Raw genomic sequence first — 22,631 nt, 5'->3', positions numbered from 1 at the left:
AGATTTTGGAGAGGTGGGCTGAACACAGCCAGATCCTATGCTAGAGAATATGAACGGCCTCTAACCCACTTCCCAGACTCTTTGTTCTCCTCCAAAATCTCACAAGCACAGTCTCGACTGCCTGCATTTCTACTGGCATCCCAGTCTTCTGAGCCACCACTGACACACACACACACACACACACACACACACACACACACACACACACGCCACTGACCCCTGCTTACAACATTCCAAGGCTTACAGCATTCCTTAGCTCACAGCTCCAAATTCTTCCACATTCCTTCACAAAATAGTTCTAAATACACCACACATGCCTGCATACCACGAGGTCAGGAAGCACAGCAGAGACCCCACTCCCAGCATGGGTTTCTGTTATCTTTCCTGTTGCTATAATGAAATACCTGACAAGAAGCAACTCCAGACTGGTTTGTTTTGCCCTGTGGATCAGCGCACACAGCGCTTACTGGTGGGGAAGATGTGGGATCAGGAGGCTGGCCACTTCTATCTCAGCAGATTTGGAAACAGAGAAAGGGCAAAGGCGGCGCTCAGATGGCTTCACTTGCCCTTTTTATTCTGCCCACTAGATGAGTCGATGCAGTAGACACGCCCCAGTTGCTCTCTCTGGAAACCCCTACACAGACACACCCAAAGTGGGCAGAGCTGATGGGCCAGGGGCAGCTTAATCCAGTTATGCCACTGACAAAGCAACTCATTAGACTGTGTGTGTCCCACTCAACAGGACAAACCTTGAAGCACTTGACATGGCAGGAAGGAAGGAAACTACTTAAGACAGCTGGGGTTATATTTCAACTATCTATGAAATATTAGAAAAAAGATGTATCTAAATAAAATGCACGGAAAATTGAAAATTTACAACTCAGCTGTAGAAAATCAAGCCAGGATTCATGGCACACACCTGTTATTCCCAGTGCTTGGGGAGCTGATGCAGGAGGACTGTGAGCTGATGCAGGAGGATTATGAGCTGCAGGAAGCCTGGGCTGCATGCTGCTGCTGCTAACAACAACAACGACAACGACAACAATAATAATAAAACAAATATGCCTCACAACGTGCAATCACTACACACTTATTAGAATGGCTTAACTAAAAAGCATAATAAAACTAGAGGTATATTGTGATGGCTAAGGAAAACTACTCCATTTTGTGCTAGGCACACATTCTAAATTCCTAAAAGATAAATTCCCTGACTCTTTGCCCTGCCTCAGAATTGTGTAACTGTTGTAAAATGATTAACTGCTTGCTCTGGCTTCTGTAAACTCACTTATCTCCCTGTGCAGGGGGAGAGAGAGGGGGGGAGGGAGGAAGAGAGGGGGCAGCTCCTCACGTAGCTGGAATTCTTCAGAAATGAAGCAATTGTGGTTTTCTCTTGACTCTGCTCTGGGCAGCACATCTCTGAATTGGATTGGAGACTGCAGCCCTGCTGGCATCTTTAATAAATCTGGCAAATTCTAATCTGAATTGAATCTGATGGTCTTTTCCCAGTGGTCTCAAACTCCATGACAATATCTCAGTGATGAAGTGCATATAAGATCATGGGACAGCCTCAATTTCCAGCACCAAAGTAAAGTGGAAGGGGGGGGAGGAGGAGGGAGAGGAGAAGGAAGAAGAAGAGAAGGAGGAGGGAAAGGAGGAGGAAGGAGAAGAGGGGGAGGAGGGAAAGGAGAAGGAGGAGAGGGAGAGGAAAAGGAAGGAGAAGAGGGAGAGGAGGAGGAAGGAGAAGAGGGGGAGGGAGAGAGGAGGAGGAAGAGGAAGAGGAGGGAGAAGAGGAGGAAGGAGAGGGGGAGGAAGAGGAAGAAGAGGAGGAGGAGGAAGAGGAGGAGGAAGAGGAAGAAGAGAAGAAAGAGGAGGGAAAAGAGGAGGAGGGAGAGGAGAAGGAAGAAGAGGAGGAGGAAGAGGAGGAGGAGGGAATAAACTAGTAAGATTGAGAGAAAGAGGTCATTTGCATTTGTGGCAGGTTAGAATGTGAAGGAGAGCGGCCCCCACACTTTGAGCCGCTCACACAGCTCTGTGGTAAAGCATCTGCTACTTGTGTACGAAGGCCCGATCAAAGCCCAGGGTGTACGCTTCCCATCCAGGTGCAGTGGCACCGCCTTTATGTCTTTAATCCCAGCCACTGGAAGGTAGAGCCAGGCAGATCTCAGTGAGTTTGACAACAGCCTGGTCTACAGATCTACTTCCAGGATAGCCAGGGATACATAGATTTTGTCTCAAAAAACAAAACCAGCACATTGCTCCCCCTTTAGGCAAATGTGAGTGTGTGTGTGTGTGTGTGTGTGTGTGTGTGTATGTCAGAGAGTTGGGAGGGAGGAGGGAGAAAAAGAGGGAGAGTGGGAGGAAGGGATGTGTGTCCGCATATGAGCGTGTGCTTGTGCACTTGTGCACACATGCACATGGAGGTGGGAGGCTGACGTCACAGATCCTTCATCAACTCTCCCACTTACTGAGACAGACTCTCCCAACCCAACACACAGCTCACCGACGCAGCTCACCTTGCTATCGAGTTTGCTCCAGGAATCCCATCTCCACTTTGCAAGGCTGGAGTTCCTGATGGATTCTCGCGCCCACCTGGCACTTACGTGGGTGCTGGGAGCGAACTCAGGTCTTCATGACTGCAGTGACCACTTTAACCACCAAGCCATCTCCAGCTCCAGGAACTACATCCTTACAAATGGTTTGGCAAGCCGGGCAGTGGTGGCGCACGCCTTTAGTCCCAGCACTTGGGAGGCAGAGGCAGGCGGATTTCTGAGTTCGAGGCCAGCCTGGTCTACAGAGTGAGTTCCAGGACAGCCAGGGCTATACAGAGAAACCCTGTCTTGAAACAGCAACAACAACAACAACAACAACAACAACAAAAGGACACATTCTCCACTATGTTCATAGCAGCCTTATTTGCCAGAAGCTGGAAAGAACCCAGATGTCCCTCAGTGGAGGAATGGATACAGGAAATGTGGTATATTTACACAATGGAATACTACTCAGCAGTTAAAAACAATGAATTCATGAAATTCTTAGGTAAATGGTTGGATCTGGAAAATATCATCCTAAGTGAGGTAACCCAGTCACAAAAGAAGACACATGGAATGCAGTTACTGATAAGTGGATATTAGAAGAAGCTCTGAATACCCAAGACACAATTCACATATCAAATGATTCCCAAGAAGGAAGGAAGGAGAGGGCCCAGGTCCTGGAAAGGCTTGATCCAGCATTGTAGGGGATTACCAGGACAGAGAAGTAGGAGGGGGTTGATTGGAGAACAGGCAGAGGGAAGAGGGCTTATGGGGCTATGGAGAGGGGGGAACTGGGAAAGGGAAAATCAATTGGAATGTAAGCAAAGAGTATAGAAAATAATAATAAATAAATAAAAACTCTTTGATTTTGTATAGTGTCTTTTTTAAAAGATTTATTTTATGTATATGTGCTCTACCTGCATGTACACCTGCATGGCAGAAGAGGGCGCCAGATCCCACTACAGATAGTTGTGAGCATCATGTGGTTGTTAGGAATAAAACTCAGGACCTCTGAAGAGGACCCCTGGAAGAGCAGCCACCTCTCCAGCCCCTTGTATACTGTATTTTTCTTTCTTTCTTTCTTTCTTTCTTTCTTTCTTTCTTTCTTTCTTTCTTTCTTTCTTTCTTTCTTTTTTGTTTGTTTGTTTGTTTTGATTTGTTTTTTTCGAGACAGGGTTTCTCTGTATAGCCCTGGCTGTCCTGGAACTCACTCTGTAGACCAGGCTGGCCTCGAAATCAGAAATCCGCCTGCCTCTGCCACTGCCCGACTGTATACTGTATTTTTAATCTCAAATTCACTTTCTTCCCTAATCTGTATTTCTTCTTGCTGTCTACCATGTTTAGGGTTCTCTGCTGTTTTCTGAGAGCCTTGAGGGTGCAGCATTATATTTCAAAACAACAAAAAAAAAAAACAGGGGTTCTCTGTATAGCCCTGGCTATCCTTCAATTTGCTTCAACTGCTTCAAGAGTAGGCTAGCCTCAAACTCAGAAATCTGCCTGCCTCTGCTGCCCTAATGCCATGCCCAGTGATATCTCTCAGATTTTTTTTTTTAACATAAGGACTTTCCTCTTAGGACATCATCCCAGAGATTCTGATAAGATATGCTTTCATTTTCATTTGTCTCCATGAGTAGCATTGATTCCTACTAACAGTCTACTGTTGGAGAAAGAAATTAGGAAAAATATCCCATTCATAATAACTTCATACCAAAATTTAGTATTTAGGAATATATTTAACTAAAAAGTGAAAGACCTCTAAAATGAAAACTAAGATATTAAAAAAAAGGAAATCACAGATTTAATTAAATAATGGGGAAATATTTCATATTCCTAAATAGACAGAATTAATATTATGAAAATATCTATATTGCAAAATTAATATACAGAATGAATGCAATATTTATCAAAATTCCCATGTCATATTTCATGGATTAGAAAAAATAATACAAGAAATCATATGGAAACACAGAAGACCACAAATAGAAAGCAGTCCCAGGGAGCACAACACTGCTGGAGGCATTATGATACCCAACCTCAAATTATGCCATAGAGCTACAGTGACAAAGACAGCCTGGTCCTGGCAGGAAATAGATAGTAGATCAACGGAACAGAATAGAGAACCTATAAATAAAACAGCAAGACTTTTTTCACTTAATATTTGACAAAGAAGATAAACAGAACTACCATATAACCCAGAAATTTCACTCCTGGGCACAGAGCCAGAGAACTCTGTACCCTACCACAGAGATGTTTGCACATCCATGTTTACGCTGCAGTACTGTGAAGAGTTGGAATCAACTTGCCTACCAATCAACAGACGAATGGATGATGAGCACGTGGTGTGAAAACTACTCTGCTTTAAAACGAAAAAAGAAGTTAAGAAACTTCAGGAAAATGGACTCAGACTACAGAATATTCGTTAAGGTCGCAATCTCAGAAAGAAAAAGATCTACATGTTCTCTCTCATATCCAGAGCTTGTTGATAATACATGTACAAATGTCAAGGAATATACATTCAGTATAACGTGAAAAAAAAAAGGGAAGAAAAAAGCTGAACACCAAGGGATGAGACTGAAAGCAGGTAACAGTCACACGTGATGACAGAGTACAAAGGTAATTGATTTTCTAGTTCTAATTCTAATTTGGTTTGGGTGGTGGATGAGTGCATAAAATATATATGATACTGAAGGGCGGTGGTGCGCACGCCTTCAATCCCAGCACTCGGGAGGCAGAGGCAGGCCGACCTCTGAGAGTTTATCATCCTGGTCTAAAGTGAGTTCCAGGACAGCCAGGGCTACACAGAGAAACCCTGTCTCAAAAACCACAAGATCAATCAAACAAAATTATGTGAATCTTCACAGCTTCTGTGCTGAATAATTTTGGTTCATTGTGGTTTTGCTTATTTGCAAGTTTTTTAAAATAATAAAGTTCATAAGATTAGAAAATATAAAATAAAAACACCATGAAGATGTGTGAGCTTCAGCCACACCCTTCCTGAGGACTGCTTGGCCTTGGCAGACTGGAATTCTAGTCAATTCTGGAGCATGGGGACTCATGCCTATAAACTCAACACCCAGAAGACTAAGGCCGGAGGATTGCAAGGAGTTCAGGATGAACATGGGTCCATGGTGACTATAAAATCAAACTTGACTGGAGTGAAACCATGCGTTTAAAAAGAAAGGAAAAGGGGACTGTTGAGGTGGCTCAGTGGCTAAGAGCACTAACTGCTTTTCCAGAGGTCCTGAGTTCAATTCCCAGCAACCACATGGTGGCTCACAACCATCTGCAATGGGATCTGGTGCCTTCTTCTAGTGTCTAAAGACAGCTACGGTATACTCACATACATAAAATAAGAAATGAATCTTTTAAAAACAAAAAAAGGTAAAGACAAAAAAATCACAGTTGTAAAAGTTGTGTAACCAAAATCCTCTTGAGGTTAGGCCCTTAGGACAACTGCCTTAACTTACTTACTTTCTTTCTTTCTTTCTTTCTTTCTTTCTTTCTTTCTTTCTTTCTTTCTTTCTTTCTTTTTTGTTCTTCAAGACAGGTTTTCGCTGTGTAGCCCTGGCTGTCCTGGAACTCACTCTGTAGACCAGGCTGGCCTGGAACTCAGAAATCTGCCTGCCTCTGCCTCCCAAGTACTGGGATTAAAGGCGTGCGCCACCACCCGGCTCTGCCTTGACTTTCTATCTGAGCTCTGCACTAATAAACTTTTCAAAAATGTGTCCAGTAAGCTTAGTAAATGTCTAGCCTCCACCTACCCTAAAGCTAAGAATGCTGGAAGGCATAGAGTAAAAACCAAAGAAATACATTCTGTACATGACTAGGAAGCCAGCATAGCCTTATCTGGCCCCGCCCCAATTCCACAACCCTCAGTTTCCCCAGGACCAACAGATGCTAGTAGGAGTTTAAAATGGGCCTGGAGTCTCAAGAAAATGTCCATGTGTTCTAGGGTCTCACAAAAACGACCGCGTGTTCTAGCTTGTCTCCTGTTTCAGTGACAGAGCTTTCTGACCTAGGGCACCCTGGGGAGACAAAGCACCCTTTCATCTTTCACTTCTAGGCTCTATCCACCACTAAGGGAAGTCAGGACAGGAGCTCCGTAACTTTGATTTTTTTCAAATCCTATTTTTAATGATGGTTCTTAAATGCTTTAACCTCCCTTTTAGCCTAACCAGAGGTAGTGGAAAAGAAAGGATACAGGGGAAGTGGACCTATTTAGAAAGATTCTTTGGAAGCCAGGCAGTGGTGGCACACACCTTTAATCCCAGTGCTAGGGAGGCAGAGGCAGGTGGATTTCTGAGTCGAGGCCAGCCTGGTCTACAGAGTGAGTTCCAGGACAGCCAGGGCTACACAGAGAAACCCTGTCTCAAGGGGGAAAAAAAAAAGGATTCTTTGGGGCAACTCCTCTTGTCTAGAAATCGGCAGTTCAGTTCCCAGGTTAGCAGGCAGCGGCAGCTCAATCCACTTGCAAACACTTCATGAAAACACCAGCAGTAGAGTTGAGTAGAGTTGGGGGACTCTAGCAGAGACAGCCAGGCCTCAGCCTTGGCTCCAGTGAGCAGGAGGATCGGGAGGAACACCAGGAGAAATTCTTGGCTGCATCTCTCTCGGGGATGCAAAGATCACTGAAGATGTGAGGCCCACAAGAGGTGCACGGCTAGCTGTGCCAGCAGGCCACACTCTGTCCATCACTCCATGGAGTCCTATTTATACCTCCAAACGTCACATGTCCTGGACACGCCTTGCCTCAGCACGTGCATCCAATCAGCCTGAGTCCTCATAGTCCAGACAAAAGGAACTCAAATGCACAGTGTAAGGCAGACCAACACATGCACGTTGTTAGCAAAGACTCCTTCATCACCCATCACATGTTTGCTTTAGCAGAACATCCTCTCACCTGTGTCTGCTTCAGTGAAACGTTCCTTCACAAATTTGCCTTAGTCTTTCAACTGTGTCCACTTCAGGAAAACACTCCACCTGTTTGCCCCTGCAAAACACCATCAACACAACTGACTTCCAAAGAACCCTTAAAAGTTTCCCCCTCGAGCTGCAGCAGGTAACAGAGGCAGGGACCACATAGGAAATGTGCTCACTGGCTTCCTCCCCTACCCAACAGCCCCGGCCTGCCCACCTAGAGGTACCTCTGCCTAAAGAGGTCCTGGGTGTTGTTCTGAGTGGTCAGAAGGCTGCCTGACCCGTGGTCTTGGTTGGATACCCTAAAGCAGCACAGTATTAGCAAAGTGCGACTTTTAGCTCAGGAAACGATTTGACCTTTAATTCTAAGAACAACCTCGAGCACATTATCTCTAGGAAAATACTGACTGGAGGGTGTCTTTCCAATGGCATCTTTACCAATTCCTTTAAAGATAGATGGCCTCATTAACTCTTCCAAAGATTCATGTCCACTTCCACAGCAGGGAAAGGGCTGTGGGAATGAGACCACGAGCACCTCCACCTTCCCGCCCCCATCCCCCCCCCACCTCCACCTCCCCCCCACCTCCACCTCCCCCCCCCCCCACCTTTACAAAAGCACTCTAGTCGGGACTGGAAATATGACGTAGGGTGCCGCATCTCTGCTGTGACAAGACTGTTGACCCAGGGACCACTGACACTTGAGGTGCAAAACCTTGCACGTGCATTTTTCATCACAATTTTTAACAAACCTTAACAGAGTTCAGCACCTGAAGGGAAAAGCTATCACAGTACTAAATTTCTTCTTTCTCCACGTAACCAAAATTCAGTGTTCACCCAGCAGGGAGCTCCAGGAGTGTGCCCCGTAGGAAGGAGAGGAAGTATACACAGGAAACAGGAACACGAGCAGGCAAAGGTGATCAAAGTGAGAGGACAGAGAGGAGACTGGAGGCTCCACAGACAGGCTTTATTCTAGACAGTACCTGCGGTGGGGGCGGGGCCAAGGGTCTTCAGTGGAAGGACCATACAGTTTCCTTTTGTGGCCAATGGTCAGCAGTTGCTATGGGTAGCGAGAGGATTGGGCGTGTAGTGGGTCTGGCAACCAATAAACATCTCTTGTGGTTTACTGGAGTGGGTGGGGTGAGGAGCCAAGAATCTGGAAAACGAGTTGGCCTTAACTTTGGTTCTGGGGGGGTTGTCCTGGCTTAACTAAAATGGAGGCACTTTATAAAATGGTGATACTACCATGGCTAACAACAGAGAAAAAAACATTTGCTCTTAATGCGGCACAGCTGCTAAGGATTTAAGGCTTCCTTGTGGAATGAAGGGAAGCCTGCAATTCTAGAGGTTGTTGGCCACAGGGGGTGGGTAAGCAAAGAGGAAGGGCAGAATGGTTCAACTTGTTTTATTTTAAAACAAAAAAGCTATAGGACTACTAGGGATTGCCATCATTAGACATAATTTTCTAGCAAAAATTTAAAAATATCACCCACTGATTCTTTCGGACAGCTCTGACAGCCAAAGGCAAAAATCAAACATGGTAGCTATGGCCATTCCATTTTGTAAACCTCCTCAATCTTGGTTAAACAACGAGAGTTCCTGAAACCTAATGGATTTGATTCTCACAATCAAAGTAACTTGCTTTTATAGATTCTTGCTCCCCACGCCCTTATCGACCCCCCAATAACGGAGATTTTTATCAACCTTCTGACATTTTTAACTCACCTATTCCCCAGCCAACCACTTTCCTACCCTGTAACTCCCTCCTGTCTGTGGTTCTTGGACCCTAGAGGGCATCTGCGTAGGTCTTTTCCCAAGTAAAGCCCACGGTCGGTCCCTTATCCTCTTCTCACTAGTCTTAAAATGCACAGAATCCGAAGGCAAGAGACCAGATGCTCCAGAGGCAGCCAAGCGCTCCGGCTTTCATCCCGCGGTCCCTTTAAGAACAGAACCCTTTCCGGACCCGCAGACCTAACCGACCCCAGTTTTAACCGAAACCTAACCTGGACTTCCCCCTCTTGACTCAAATAAGACTAACTTTGGATTTTCCCTCCCCTCTCGACCAATCAGATTCTGTTACCAGGCAGACTTTCACTGCCTTCGTCTTGGAGGCAGCAATGGCCAATCACAGAACAGGTCGTGCGTGTATCCAGGCAGATCGCGGCTGGCACAACCATTCAGAAAAAGGAAAAATAAAAGCAACGCACGAGCCCTCCGGCCGGGCACCGTGGGGCTGGGCAGGAGCTGAGGTAGCCACGGGGTAGTTTCTCTTTCTCTCTTACCTATCTAATGTCCGTGCTGGAAGGCGACGGTTCCGAGGTAGGAGGGGCAACAGGACTCGGGAGCCAGCGGGATCAGTTCCCTAACCCTGCGCACGTGCCCGAATCTGGGACCCTGTTCCCCGCAGGATTTCCTGCGCCCAGTCCCCGGAGTTCGGAGACCTAGCCCCGCGGGCCAGCACCTGGGGATGGGGTGGAGGGGCCCGAGGGGAGTGGGGACGCCTCGGGGTGGGATGTCGTGGGATGACGTAGGGTCCGCGCCGCGGCGAGGCGAGGCGAGGCGAGGGGGGCAGCGGGGGAAGCCGTGGCGAGACTCAGTAATGAGAACTTGGGCCCAGTTTTTGTCAAACCTGGAAAGGCCGAGTATGTTTGTATCCCTTCCGACCTTCCAGGCAAAATCAATGGCGAGGAGTCTATTAGAGGATCAGAGAACTTTGGCTTGTCGGTATAGGTGTTTTTTTTTTTTTTTTTTTTGGGTGGGGGTGGTTATTGCAGCACTGGGAGAAATTGTAAGATTTCTTTTAACATGGATTTCTCTACCCCTATCCCTTCCCGTAATAGTTTCCAGATTTGGGAGACTTCAAAAGGTGGGACATATAGAATGGAGATGTCAGAGATCTCTTTGGGTATACAAGGACCTGATAAAATACCGAAATAATTGTAATTTAAGAGAAGGCAAGTGGTGAGGAAAACCACTGGAGGAAGCTTTGCTTCTGTTTGTATTTCTGAGTAGAGACAGGAGGACTGCCTTGGGGTCTCTAGGAGAAAGCAAGCTTTGTGGTAGTTAAATCCTCTTCTCTCCTCTCTCAGCTGTAGTCCTCATGCTGGGATGGCAGAAGATAAACCTGATGCTAAGAACCCCAAGACTGGGGCAAGGCCCCAAGGTGCTGCTGAGGCTGGGGAGCCTACCACCCTTCTCCAAAGGCTCCGAGGTACCATTTCGTAAGTAATTGTCTCTGTCTCCAGGCCCTGTTCCAGCCCCAGCTGTAGAACCTTGTTACCATCCAACCTCTCTCAAGGCAGGCATTTCAGAGCAGGCCGAGGTCTGTGGTCGGGAGCTGTTTGGTCCTTTTTCTGTCTCTAGCAATCAAAGGGATGGGGAAACCTTGTGACCTCCAGCTTTCTCTTTTTCTCCACAGCAAGGCCGTGCAGAACAAAGTAGAGGGGATTCTGGTAAGCATGCTGGGAAGGGACACTAGAGGTGGCATCGCTGAGGGGCAAGGGTGATGTTGATGTGAGAGAAGAAAGGTTCCTGAGGGAGAGGCGGTGTTGTCCACGTGTGAGGATCACACCTTATCCTTCTGTGACCTGTGTAGGAAATTAAATCTGACCCAGTGCCTCCCCTTTCTCCCTTTCTCTCCGTGGCAAGCCCACACGGTTACCAGCATAGTGAGCACCCAACCTCAAGTCATTTCTTAGGTCCCCTTTCATTCTGACAACCTGACAGAGTCTGGTCAAGATCAGAAGACCATTCCCTGGGTCCGTGGCTTCATTCCTCCTCCCTCTGTTCTCTTCTGCCTCAGCAAGAAGTACAGAAATTCTCCGACAATGACAAGCTGTACCTGTACCTTCAGCTCCCGGCAGGGCCCAGCGTCGGCGATAAGAGGTACTTTGGGGTGGTTTATATGTCACAGGTTCTGATTTTGAGTTTCACTGGATTGAGTCAACAAGTAGGAGACGAGGATGAGGAGGGATGGCTCAGGGGTTACACACATCGGCTGCCCTTGGCAGAGGACCCGGGTTGTATTCCCGGCACCCACATGGTGGCTCACAACCATCCGTAACTCCAGGTTCTGGAAATCTGACACCACTCTCTGACCTCTGTGCACTGTCGCATGCCTGCACATATGCAGTTAAAACAGTCAGAACAAAAAATGATCTTTTAAAACAAGTTATAAAGAAGTAGGAGATGGACCCATAGCTCATGTCCTTTATCCAGAGGTGAGGCCCCTGGCTTGATTTAGCAGGGAAAGGTGGATCTGGGGCCAACTGCTTTGGTCTGGCACCATCGAAGTAATGCTTGTCCCCTTTACTTGTCTTCCAGCTCAGAGCCAAGCATACTCAGCAACGAAGAGTACATGCATGCCTATAGGTGGATACGTAACCACCTGGAGGAGCACATGGACACCTGTCTGCCAAAGCAGAGCGTCTATGATGCCTATCGGTGTGTACAGAAGGCCGTGCCTTGCTAGAGTGTGACCCTTGAATCCACCAAGCCTTCTCTGACTATCTTGTCACTCTCCCTTCTGCCCAATCAGGAAGTACTGCGAGAGCCTTGCCTGCTGCCGCCCACTCAGCACAGCCAACTTTGGTAAAATCATCAGAGAGATCTTCCCTGACATCAAGGCCCGAAGACTGGGTGGCCGGGGCCAGTCCAAGTATCCTTGACTCAGAAATTGGGACTGGAGGCCCTGGGGAGGAAAGGAACCATGTGCAAACAGCCTGCTTGCCTACAAGGCTTACATTTTGGCTGCTCCTTAACTTGGATTAGATATTGCTACAGTGGCATACGAAGGAAGACCTTGGTATCTATGCCACCATTGCCAGGACTTGACTTGAAGGGATCTGAAAGTGTAAGTAATGACCTTCCAATGCTAGTTTTCTATCCTAGGTAAAAGACAGAGGCCTTTAGGACTTGTTTTAATGGCTGGGAAATCCACAGTCGTTCATACATTGCTTCTGAGGGACCTTCTGCCTTTCCTGTGGGGGAGGCATGGGAGGAGGAGAGTTGGAGTTTCTGAGTCTTAAATGGGTGGGGCTGCAGGCTGTTCCTGTCCTCAGGCTGGTCTCTGCTTTAGTCAGTAGTAGAGTCAAGAGACAAGTACTTTACTTCACAATCTGAATGAGCATGTCTCTCTCCACTCCAGCCAGAAATGGGCCCAGAAGTAAGCCCAGCACCTCGGGATGAACTGGTAGAAGCAGCCTGCGCCCTGACTTGTGACTGGGCAGAGCGGATCCTGAAGCGGTCCTTCAGTTCCATTGTTCAGGTCGCCCGCTACCTCCTGCAGCAACATCTCATCTCTGCCCGATCAGCACATGCGCATGTGCTTAAGGCAGGGGGACTTGCTGGTGGGTGCACCTTCTCTTGTGTCAGAAATCTTCAGCCAGTAGCGCATGCCTTTAATCCCAGCAGTGAGGCAGAGGCAGGCGGATTTCTGAGTTCGAGGACAGCCTGGTCTACAGAGTGAGTTCCAGGACAGCCAGGGCTATACAGAGAAACCCTGTTTTGACAAACCAAAAAAAAAAAAAAAAAAAAAAAAAAAAAAAAAAAAGAAAGAAAAGAAATCTTCAGACAGCCACTTTCAGTTTTCTTTATTTTTTATTTTTGGAGGGGCACACAGGGTCTCACTATGTTGCCCAGGATGGTCTATAACTCCTGGGCTCAAGCAGTCCTCCCACCTGAGCCTCCCAACACCATATGCAGATTCCATCTCTGCTCTGCTCACCAGGCCTTCCGGAATACAAGGGCAGACACTTGGACTGCCCCCTCTCCCTGGTGATCCTTTTTATGTGGATGGACAGGTGTGCAGGCCAGAGGCCATCCACTACTGTCACTCATCAGGGTCCCCACTGGGTCCTGAGACTAGGATGGCAGGCCAGGTCACCAGGGATGTCCCTGTGGTCACCTCCTCAGTACTGGGATTGATTATACAAGCACACCACCATGCCTGTGTTTTTACATAGGCACTGGAGCTCAAGTCATGCTTACATCGCAAGCACGTGAGCGCTGGTGGAGCTGCTCCCCCGTCTAACCCGCAGCTGGCAGACTCACTTCACTCTTCCCTGGTTCTCACCTCACCCTTTATTGTCATTTCTGGTCCTCTACAGAAGAGGATGAGCGAGCCCCTCGAGAACGGGCCTCGTGTAAATCCAAGAATGGCATAGAGAACCTGGAAGGTGGAGGCCCTAAGAGACCAGAGAGACCGGCCCAGGTAAGGCAGCCAACGCCTTTGGCTTTGTGCCAGGCCTTGGGGTCTCAGTGGACCCTTCTGACAGTGGCCCTCTTATGTCTTCACTTCTCCGTTTCTTCTGTGCTCCGTCTTCTTTTTTATAGATTTATTTTGCGTGGATGAATGTTTTGCCTGTATGCATGTATGTGTGCCATGTGTGCCTGGTCCAAGGGGAGAAGAGGACTTTAGATCCCCTGGGAATAGAGTTACTACTGTGAGCAGACTGCCATGTGGGTGCTGGGATCCTCTGCAGGAACAACACATTCTCCTAAGCCCTGAGCCATTTCTCCAGTCTCTAAATTTACAGTCTTTATACCTTACTGTGACTCTGTTTGCATTTTAGCCGCCTAAAGAACTAGAAGCCCGAGCTGGGACTGATCTTCCAGGGCGTGCAGAACGGAAGAAGAGTGTAATTGACAGCTCAGTTCCAGCAGCCAGTAAGCCACAAGTTAATGCCCTTGTGGCCCGACTGCCTGTGCTCCTTCCAAGAGCACCACGCTCACTCATCACACCCATTCCAGGCACTCTGAAAGTAGCTACCCTGCCTCTGCCCACTAGGGTTGGAGGACCCCAGACAGCTGTGCCCATCATTAACATGATCTTACCACCCGTTCCTACTTTGTCAGGTGCTGGGCCTGGGCCCGGCCTTGGGCCTAGGTTTGGGCCAGGGCCTGGGCTTGGGGCTGGGCCTAGGGCTGGGCCTGGACCAGGGCTTGGGACTGGGCCTGTGACTGGGCCTGGACCTGGGCTTGGGGCTGGGGTCGGGCCAGTGCCTGGGCTTGGGGCTGGGCTAGCACTTGGGCCTGGGAGAGTTCCACCTAGAGCAACCATTCTGCCTCGAGGTGCAGAGAATAGGGAGGCAGGCGTAAGTGCTGACTCCAGACCTCATGATAAGGGTGTCAAAAGGACAGCTGAAGGGCCTCTGAGCGAGGCCAGTGGGCAGGACCCACCGGGTAAAGAGATGAAGCACGAAGCGGAAGATACAGGAAGTGAAGCGAAACGGAAGCGGGGACGCCCTCGGAAGAAGCCATTGGGGAGTGGGGAGAGGAACGCTACTCCCACTCCCAAGTCTGCAGCTGCTGTGAACTCTCCCCGATCCCCAAGGTCGCTCTGGGAGACATGGGGCTCAAAAAGAGAAAACAGCTTAGTTGGGAGACCAGAAAGACCAGGGCCAGTAGGTGAACCTGAGCGGGAAACAGTGCTTGTTCAAGGTCAGGAAGTTGCTGCTTCCAAAGGAGAAAGGAGCTTGAGTTCCCAGGGAGCCAAAGAAGCAGAAGATAAAATTCCCCCTGTCACCTCAAAAGTGAGTGTTATTAAGGGCAGAATTCAAAAGGAGGCTCTTCAGTTGGTAAAGAGGGAGGCCGATGCTGCAACCCAGGGCAACAAAGGGTTAAAGGGTCGTGTACTTCAAAGTTCCCTAACCCATGAGCATAAAGACCCCAAAGCAACACCCCCATGATAGACAGGTCTGTGGGGGAGGAGTGGTCCTGTTCCTGTGAGCGCTGCCTGCTTGCCTGGTAGAGGCCCTTCACTGTGCCTGCCCGCCCGCCTCTCATCCACCTAGTCTTTCCCCCAGGGAACCCATTGGCCTGGCTTGCATTATGCCTCGAGGCTGCTTCAGGCCTTTCTAGCTCAGTACTGTGGCTTTAATACACACAGTCAATCTGTAATGACTTTCCACCTATATCCCTGTGCTCTCCTAGGAGATAGGGTAAGTATGAATGTAGGTTAGGGATATTCTGGCTTCTAATCATAGGGAACTTAAGTCAAAACTCATTAAAGATAAAAGCAATTTATCAGCTGATGAAGTTGCAGAATCAAGAGGCATTTCTGGTTCCGGGTGAGGCTTGATTGCACACTGTTTTTCTGCTTCACATAATGTAAAATCATTCTGAGTTCGAACCACTTCACAGCTGCCAACACTCCCTGCTTCTGTTTGACCATTATATCTAAGCAAAAGAAAGGGTGTCATTGTGCCAGGAATCCTAGCAAAAGCCCAAAGATTCAGCATGGTTAACCAGCCTAGGTCAGGTCTGCCCTTGGCCAACTAGTGTAGCCAGGAAGGTGTTTATGCAAATGTGTCTCTACACATCGTGGACCACCCTTGGGAAAAGGGTGCAGTCAGCCTTCTCACGATCCCAGGCTCCCCAGATGGAGACCTGGTGGAGGATGGAAGAGCTAACAACTACTTGGTGTGTGTTAGCTTGCTAGGCTGGGGTGAGCTGCCTGTCCCCGAACCCTGCATCTCCCTCAGTGCAGCTGTAACTTTTATCTCCTTGTAGTCTGGAAAGAACAGAGAAGGAAGCCATTCTCTTTAGTCTCTTAATTCTTACAGGACAGCTTTCCCACCTCTGTCAACCAGAACAAGTTCCTTTTAAGGTCTGAATCTTATTTTCTCTGCAGCCCTGTTTCCTACCTCCCAATCTAGTGCCGCCACCTCAGAGGACATGAAGACCCGCTCCCCCGCCCCGCCCCCACCCAGGTCATTTCATTACATTCATTCTGCATCCACCAGAACTCATGCTCTTGTTACGCATGTGTCAGGACCTAGCCAGGACTGTGGGGTTAGGTTGGATTAACTGATGCTGCAAGTCAGGGAGCACCAGCAGGAAGGATGCAGACACTCCAGATGTATCCTTGGGAACTGCAGGAAACCAGCCCATATTAATCGAGGACCTATTCTGTCCTCCCCACAGGATAGCTTCTTGTCAGGGAATCTTGGTTTTATTCCCAAGAAATAGATTTTCTTTCAGGGAGATATCACCCATTTGTCCATTTATTTCCACGAGAACAGATTTTTTTTAAATTAGAAGTAATATTTGATATCTATAAAGAAATATGTGCTATAAATTATGAAATGCAATGAGTACCTATGACCCATCATTCAATTTATACGTTAAAAATATTAGGTTTTTGCCCCTTAACCTGGCCTCTTCCTAGAGGTAGCCACTGTCTTTAATTTTATGCTCATTAATCACTTGTTTATATATATTGGCCATGTGTATGTGTACTCTTTAAGAATATATTATTTTGTATTGCTTGTATTTTTAGCTTTACAAAAATGTTGTACTATGTTCCTTGAGGTTTGCTGTTTTGCACTTAACCATTGTTTCTCAGACTCCTCTATGTTGTGATTGCTGTGACTTGTTCATTTTCATCTGTATAATACTCCATCAAGCAACTTACTCAGCCACCCACCTACTGAATAACATTTGGGCTGTTGGCAGGTTTTTGTTATTATACACAATGCTGCTATGAACATTCTTGTATATGAGTGCCTTTGTTTTTAGTAAGATTTCTAAAGAGGTTTCTCAGATGGTCCTGGGTGGTCCTTTTGGTCTGTGTATCCTCTGAGCTGGGGACTGCTGCCTCTTGTCTTACTTTATGGAAGAGTTTACATCATACAGAAATGAACTGTTCTTGAATGTTTGATAAAAACTCACCTATAAAGCTGTCTGAGCCTTATGTTTCTTTGTGAACATAATTTTTGTTTTTACCAAGACAGGGTTTGTTAGGTAGCTCTGCTGTCCTGGAACTCGCTATGTAGACCAGGCTGCCTCTGCCTCCCACGTGCTGGGATTGAAGGTACGCACCACTGTGTGTTCTGTGTGGGCATAATTTTAACTACTGGTTCAAGTTATTTAATAACTATATACGCTATGTGGGCTCCTGAGTCGTTTTTCCAGTTTAGTGTGCATTTCATGTCCTTTTTCTTTCCTTTCTTTAAAATCGAATCTCACTGGATAGCCCTGGTTGGTCTGGCACTCGCTGTGTAGACCAGGCTGGCCTCTGCCTCCTGGGTGCTCAGAGCGTGGGGATGAAGGCATGTGCTGCCCCCACTTGCCTTGTCATCCTTGCAAATATGAAGCTCCTGTGTCCTCTCTCTTCATTTCTGCTACTTACTGTGTCATCCTTCCCCTCCTGAGGCAACTGTACCAAAAAATTTAGTTATGAATCTGCAGACGCTATGTGCACTTTGTTGAGCCTCTCAGTTATTGTCCATATCTTGAGGCATCCATATTGTTTCCTACTGTTGCAAGGTTTGACTTTATGTCCCATATAGTATCTTTTTTTTTTTCAGGACAAGTTTTGTTTTTTGTATCCCAGGCTGCCTCAGCATCACTGGGTGGTTGAAGAGCACTGTGAGCATGGATCTGCCTGCCTCTACTTCCCGAGTGGTAGGATTGGCATGCCTACCTACGATGCTCGCTTACAGTGCTGGGACTGGATCCCAGGGATCCCTGCATACTAGTCAGACAACCAACTAGCTACACACACTATCCCTTTATGTATGCATTTTATTCTGTTTTATTTTATGTGCTTTGATGTGAGCGTGTCAGATGCCCTGGAACTAGAATTAAGACAGTTGTAAACTGCCACATTGGTGCTGGGAATTGAACACCTGAGTCCTCTGCAAGGGCAGCCTTAGCCACCAAGCCATCTCTTCAGTCCACTGTGTCCCTTTTATAATTTAGACATCTGATTACATCTATAGGATATCTCTTTGTTTGGATTTGACTTGTTTACTTATTTGTTTTTTTTTTTGTTTGTTTGTTTTTTCCAGACAGGGTTTCTCTGTATAGCCCTGGCTGTCCTGGAACTCTCTGTAGACCAGGCTGACCTCGAACTGAGAAATCCACCTGCCTCTGCCTCCCAGAGTGCTGGGATCACAGGTATGCGCCACCACCACCTGGCTTTGTTTGTTTTTTTTTAAGAGGACTCAAGGCAGTCTTCTGTCATCAGCTTCCTGAATACTAAAATTATAGGTGAGGCTTTAGGCTTTCTTCTGTATTATAAACCTCTACCCCAGCTGGGGCCAGGATCACATGGTAGGCAAACACTCAAAGCACTGGGGAACATGCTCAGGTTTTTTTGGGGGGAGTGGAGTTGTTTTGAGATATGTATGTTATATATCTCAGGATGATAGGAAGTCACTGTGTAGCCCAGACCAGCCACTAACTTGTGATCCTCCATCCTCAGCTTCAAAAGTGCTGGGATTAGAGGCATATGTCACATATCCAACTGTTTTAAACTCCGCTTTTCCACAACCTATGAGATTTTCTATGCCATACAATATTTTCATTATTAATTTTAAAACATTCAAATTATTTTCATGAATTTGTATATATACATATGTACATGTGTGCACATATAAATAGGGAGCTGAGCTTAACATTAGACGCCTTCCTCAATGACTCCCACCCTACATATCAAGGAAAAGTATATTGCTGAACAGAGTTCTGTGTTCTGAGCTTGTCTGGGAATCCTTGACCTTGCCTCTTATATGCTGGGATTATAGGTTGGCCTGCATGCCCACTAAGCTTTGGAAACTCCAGTTCTCACACACAAGCACTCTTTGCCATCTCCAAAGTTCCCTTTCTGACTTGTTTTCTTGTGTATGTGGTAGGGGTGATCAAACCTAGGACTTTGTGAATGAATAATTTACCACTAGCTATAACCTTAGCACTTTGAGTTATTTAAAAGGTTTTATAAATTTCCAAATGCCCAGAAATGTACATTTATTCTTTTTGATGCAGATTTTTTAAAAAAGATTTATTTATTATATGTAAGTACACAGTAGTTGTCTTCAGACACTCCAGAAGAGGGCGTCAGATCTCATTACAGATGGTTGTAACCCACCATGTGGTTGGTGGGATTTAAACTCGGACCTTCGGAAGAACAGTCAGTGCTCTTAACCACTGAGCCATCTCTCCAGCCCCTTGATGCAGATTTTTAACTTTATCATTAATGTTCAAATAGTATGTCTCTGATACAGGGTATAGTGCCTTCATGCCAGTAATTCTAGCACTTGGGAGGTTGAGGTACGAGGATTACAAGATTGAGAACAGCCTGAGCTATATAGTAAGTTTCAGGCTAGCCTAGGCTGCAAGTATGAGATCATTTCAGAAAACTAACCAAACAAAACCAGGTATGGGTACAGGCCTATAATCCCACCCTTGGGAGGTAAAGCAGGAAGATCAATCAGAAGGGCCAGCTTCAGCTACATAGTGAATTTTAGGCCAGCCAGAGCTATGTGAGACCCTGTCTCAAATGCACACAAAGCAAGGGCTAGGGGGTGAATGTAGGGAGAGGGCACAGAGGACAGAGATGGCTCAGCAGTAAGTCTGGTTCCCAGCACCCATGTCAACAGCTCACAGCTGCCTAAATTCCACATCCAGGGGATCCCACACCTCTAGTCTATTTATGTACTTGCGAGACACAAAATTTAAAATAAGTTTTAAGAGATGGAATAATTGCCCGGCGGTGGTGGCACACGCCTTTAATCCCAGCACTTGGGAGGCAGAGGCAGGTGGATTTCTGAGTTTGAGGCCAGCCTGATCTACAAAGTGAGTTCCAGGACAGCCAAGGCTACAAAGAGAAACCCTGTCTCAAAAAACAAAAAACCAAGAGATGGAATAATCTGAAATATATTAAAAAAAAACACAATCTTTTTATCATTCAAAAACTTATAAATACATAAAGTGTCTTTGGTATCAATTCTTTGAAACTTTTTGGAATTTTTGTTTTCTGACTTAACTTCAGTATCTAAATCGTCATGGTCTATGATACCTCCTGTCTGGGATAGCTCATTTACTCAGGTATTTTGTACTTTGGAGCTTTGACAAATTTTGCATATTTTGTCAATCTACAAAAAGCCTTAGGGCCTAAATTTGAGATACTTCCCTATTGACTTCTGCCAGGAGCCAGAGCATAAATCCAGCCTGGAGACAAGCGGGCCCTCCGGAGAGCCCAGAGCTAGTGGGCGGCAGCTTGGCGGTACAGAGTGCCCATCTCATGGGAGGCCCAGTGCTCAAGTGAGGGAAATCCAGATTTAACCAGGCGTCCCAGTCTTCAGAGACCTCTGGTTTTGACTGTTCACTGTGCTGATTTGGACTGTCCCCAGGGAACCTAGTTCCCCACATGCTGTTCATCTTTTAAGTAGCTTTCAGCATCATGTCATCTGTTTTCTCCGTGAATGTTCTTCCTTACTTTCTAATGAACTCAGCAGCATGCTAACAATTATGTGACAGCTGTCACAGAATCTAGCTTGTCTTTTGGTGAGAAAGCTCTTGATCTTTGCTGTGCCATCAGAAGTTATGTCCATGAATATGATTCTAGTGTTTCCCCTTGTTTCTTGAAGTGCTAGGCACTTACAAAGCTGGTTCACTTAGGCTGTCTTCAGATACTCTAGTCGGGAAGACCGTCAGGTGACTATGTTGGCAGCAGAGTATCAGTTTTCTAACTACTAAGCACAGAGCCCTTGAAGCCCCAGGAGCAGCATAGAGACCAGACGGGTCAGAGATGACTTCCTAGGAGAGCTAAGCAGGAGGCAGCAGGATGATTCCACCTCACAAAGCAAGGACAGAATGAGGCTTACAGGAACCAGACACCAAGCCCCTAACTGCAGACCCAGGGACAGCGGGCTGAGTGCTCTGGGGAAGCATCAGGGGAAGGGCAAGCAAGAGCAAGCTGAGGAGGCCTAAAAGGGCCGCGCTCCAGGAGAAGCAAGTTTGCAGCATGGAGGTGCAGCACTGGAAACCACAGAGGAACATAACTCAAGTCGTCTGTGTGCCTTTGCCCACTGAACCATCTTACTAGCCTGATTTGCATGTGTTTCAAATAGCTTTTTCTATTTATTTTCTAATGTATCTTGGGGCTGGAGAGATGGCTGTTAATAAAGTGTCTGCTGCACAATCATGGAAGCCTGAGTTTAGATCCCCAACATCCGCCTAAAAGCCAGGCAATGTAGCATACCTCCAATCTCATTGCTGGGGGCAGGGCAGTGCTCACTGGCTAGCCAGCCTGGACGGACCGATGAGCACCTGGATCAGTTAGACTACCATCACAAGAAATAAGATGGAACGCAATCAAGGAAGGCACCCACTTTCTTTCTGCCCTCTCCTCACATGCACACACATACCTTCACATACACCTACGTGTGAACAAGAATATACCATGCATACACACCATGAGACATAAAACAAGAGAAATCTTCAGCTTATTACATAAGACTATACTAAGATTTGGGGAGAGACCCAACTAGCTCCTCTGTTCTCTCAACTTCTCCTTTACAGCAGTTCCAGACTCCCAATTACCACTCCAATACTTCCTTCAGGGGGGATTTTCTCATTTTAGCCTTCTTTCTATTAAACCAAGACCAAGCTTACATGTCTAGTCCATGGTCTCAAATAAATGATTTTATTATTTCTGTGGCTAATTATTAACTTTATGTAGAAATTAAGGCAATCTCAGACTAAATTTATCCATGTATATGTACCATATTAACTGCACTGATACCATGTGTGTTAGTGGCCTGGGTGTATGTGATGAGGGCAGAACCCAGGGCCTGTGCAAGTCAGGCACACACTGTACCACTCAGCTCTATCCTCAGCCCCTGGCTCAGTACGGGGTTTGTCAGCACGCACATGCATGTGTACGCTGTACGGATGCAAGTCAAGTTCTGTGTGTTCCTAATTCTCTGCATTTTATTATTATTTTACTTATCGGTAATTCTATACACTGATACAATTAATTTTAGTCTTTGTCACACACCCTCACTCCCCTTTCTTCCTCGACACCCTCTGTGGGATCTCTCTTAGTAAGTCTCCACGCTCCATGTCATCTTTCTCAGTGTGGCCACTGAGTTTAACTAGGGTTTCTGAGCAGGTGGGAAATAATTTACTGGCCTAAACTTACCAGTTTTGAGACCAGGTTTTTCTGTGAACCTGGAGCTCACCAATTCTGTTAGCTGGGCTGGAGAGCAAGCCTCAGGATCCACCCGTCTCCACCTCCCCAGACGGGGTGGCAGGTGTGTGCCACCATGTATGCTACTGTGTGTGCCGTGCCCTGGACAGACTGGGGATTGAACTCAGTGCTTTGTTTGCAAGCATGTGACCGAGTTCAGGTGTTTCTCATACAGTTCTTCTGTAGCCTGCTTCACCTGGAAAAATTGTGAT

General features: G+C 46.8%; 1 protein-coding gene and 1 long non-coding RNA gene across 7 annotated transcripts; one reads left to right on the top strand and one right to left on the bottom strand.

The window, feature by feature from the left end:
• Positions 1 to 5,066: 5,066 nt before the first annotated feature.
• LOC127683015 (uncharacterized) lies at positions 5,067 to 9,972 on the bottom strand. 3 transcript variants are annotated; one of them, XR_007977472.1, is made up of 3 exons: positions 9,728 to 9,972; positions 8,429 to 8,601; positions 5,067 to 7,521 (listed from the first exon to the last, which is right to left on the bottom strand). It is a non-coding gene; the product is annotated as an uncharacterized LOC127683015 (long non-coding RNA). The 3 variants fall into 3 exon arrangements; XR_007977470.1 differs by lacking the exon at positions 9,728 to 9,972 and adding an exon at positions 9,171 to 9,437; XR_007977471.1 differs by lacking the exon at positions 9,728 to 9,972 and adding an exon at positions 9,198 to 9,437.
• On the top strand, positions 9,613 to 17,139 carry Rfx5 (regulatory factor X5). Of its 4 annotated transcripts, none has more exons than XM_052179838.1 (10): positions 9,613 to 9,764; positions 10,535 to 10,666; positions 10,864 to 10,897; positions 11,248 to 11,330; positions 11,769 to 11,888; positions 11,983 to 12,102; positions 12,216 to 12,297; positions 12,592 to 12,793; positions 13,553 to 13,656; positions 14,018 to 17,139. In XM_052179838.1, exons 2-10 carry the CDS (start codon positions 10,554 to 10,556, stop codon positions 15,131 to 15,133), a joined length of 1,974 nt encoding a protein of 657 aa, XP_052035798.1. In that variant the 5' UTR covers positions 9,613 to 9,764; positions 10,535 to 10,553; the 3' UTR covers positions 15,134 to 17,139. The 4 variants fall into 4 exon arrangements, with proteins under 4 accessions (XP_052035798.1, XP_052035799.1, XP_052035800.1 ...); XM_052179839.1 differs by having other exon boundaries at positions 9,614 to 9,694; XM_052179840.1 differs by lacking the exon at positions 9,613 to 9,764 and adding an exon at positions 10,037 to 10,087.
• The last annotated feature ends 5,492 nt before the right edge of the window (positions 17,140 to 22,631 follow it).

This window comes from Apodemus sylvaticus, chromosome 4 (genome assembly GCF_947179515.1).
Source record: "Apodemus sylvaticus chromosome 4, mApoSyl1.1, whole genome shotgun sequence".
Lineage (NCBI taxonomy): Eukaryota > Metazoa > Chordata > Mammalia > Rodentia > Muridae > Apodemus > Apodemus sylvaticus.
This window is presented reverse-complemented; position numbering and strand designations above follow the sequence as displayed.

Bases quoted from the DNA above. Each gene is read 5' to 3' on its own strand.
- Rfx5 (XM_052179838.1), top strand. From the start codon at position 10,554: ATGGCAGAAGATAAACCTGATGCTAAGAACCCCAAGACTGGGGCAAGG. The intron at 11,331-11,768 runs GTACTTTGGGGT...CTTGTCTTCCAG, and splicing joins CCCAGCGTCGGCGATAAGAG to CTCAGAGCCAAGCATACTCA. The intron at 11,889-11,982 runs GTGTGTACAGAA...CTGCCCAATCAG, and splicing joins AGCGTCTATGATGCCTATCG to GAAGTACTGCGAGAGCCTTG.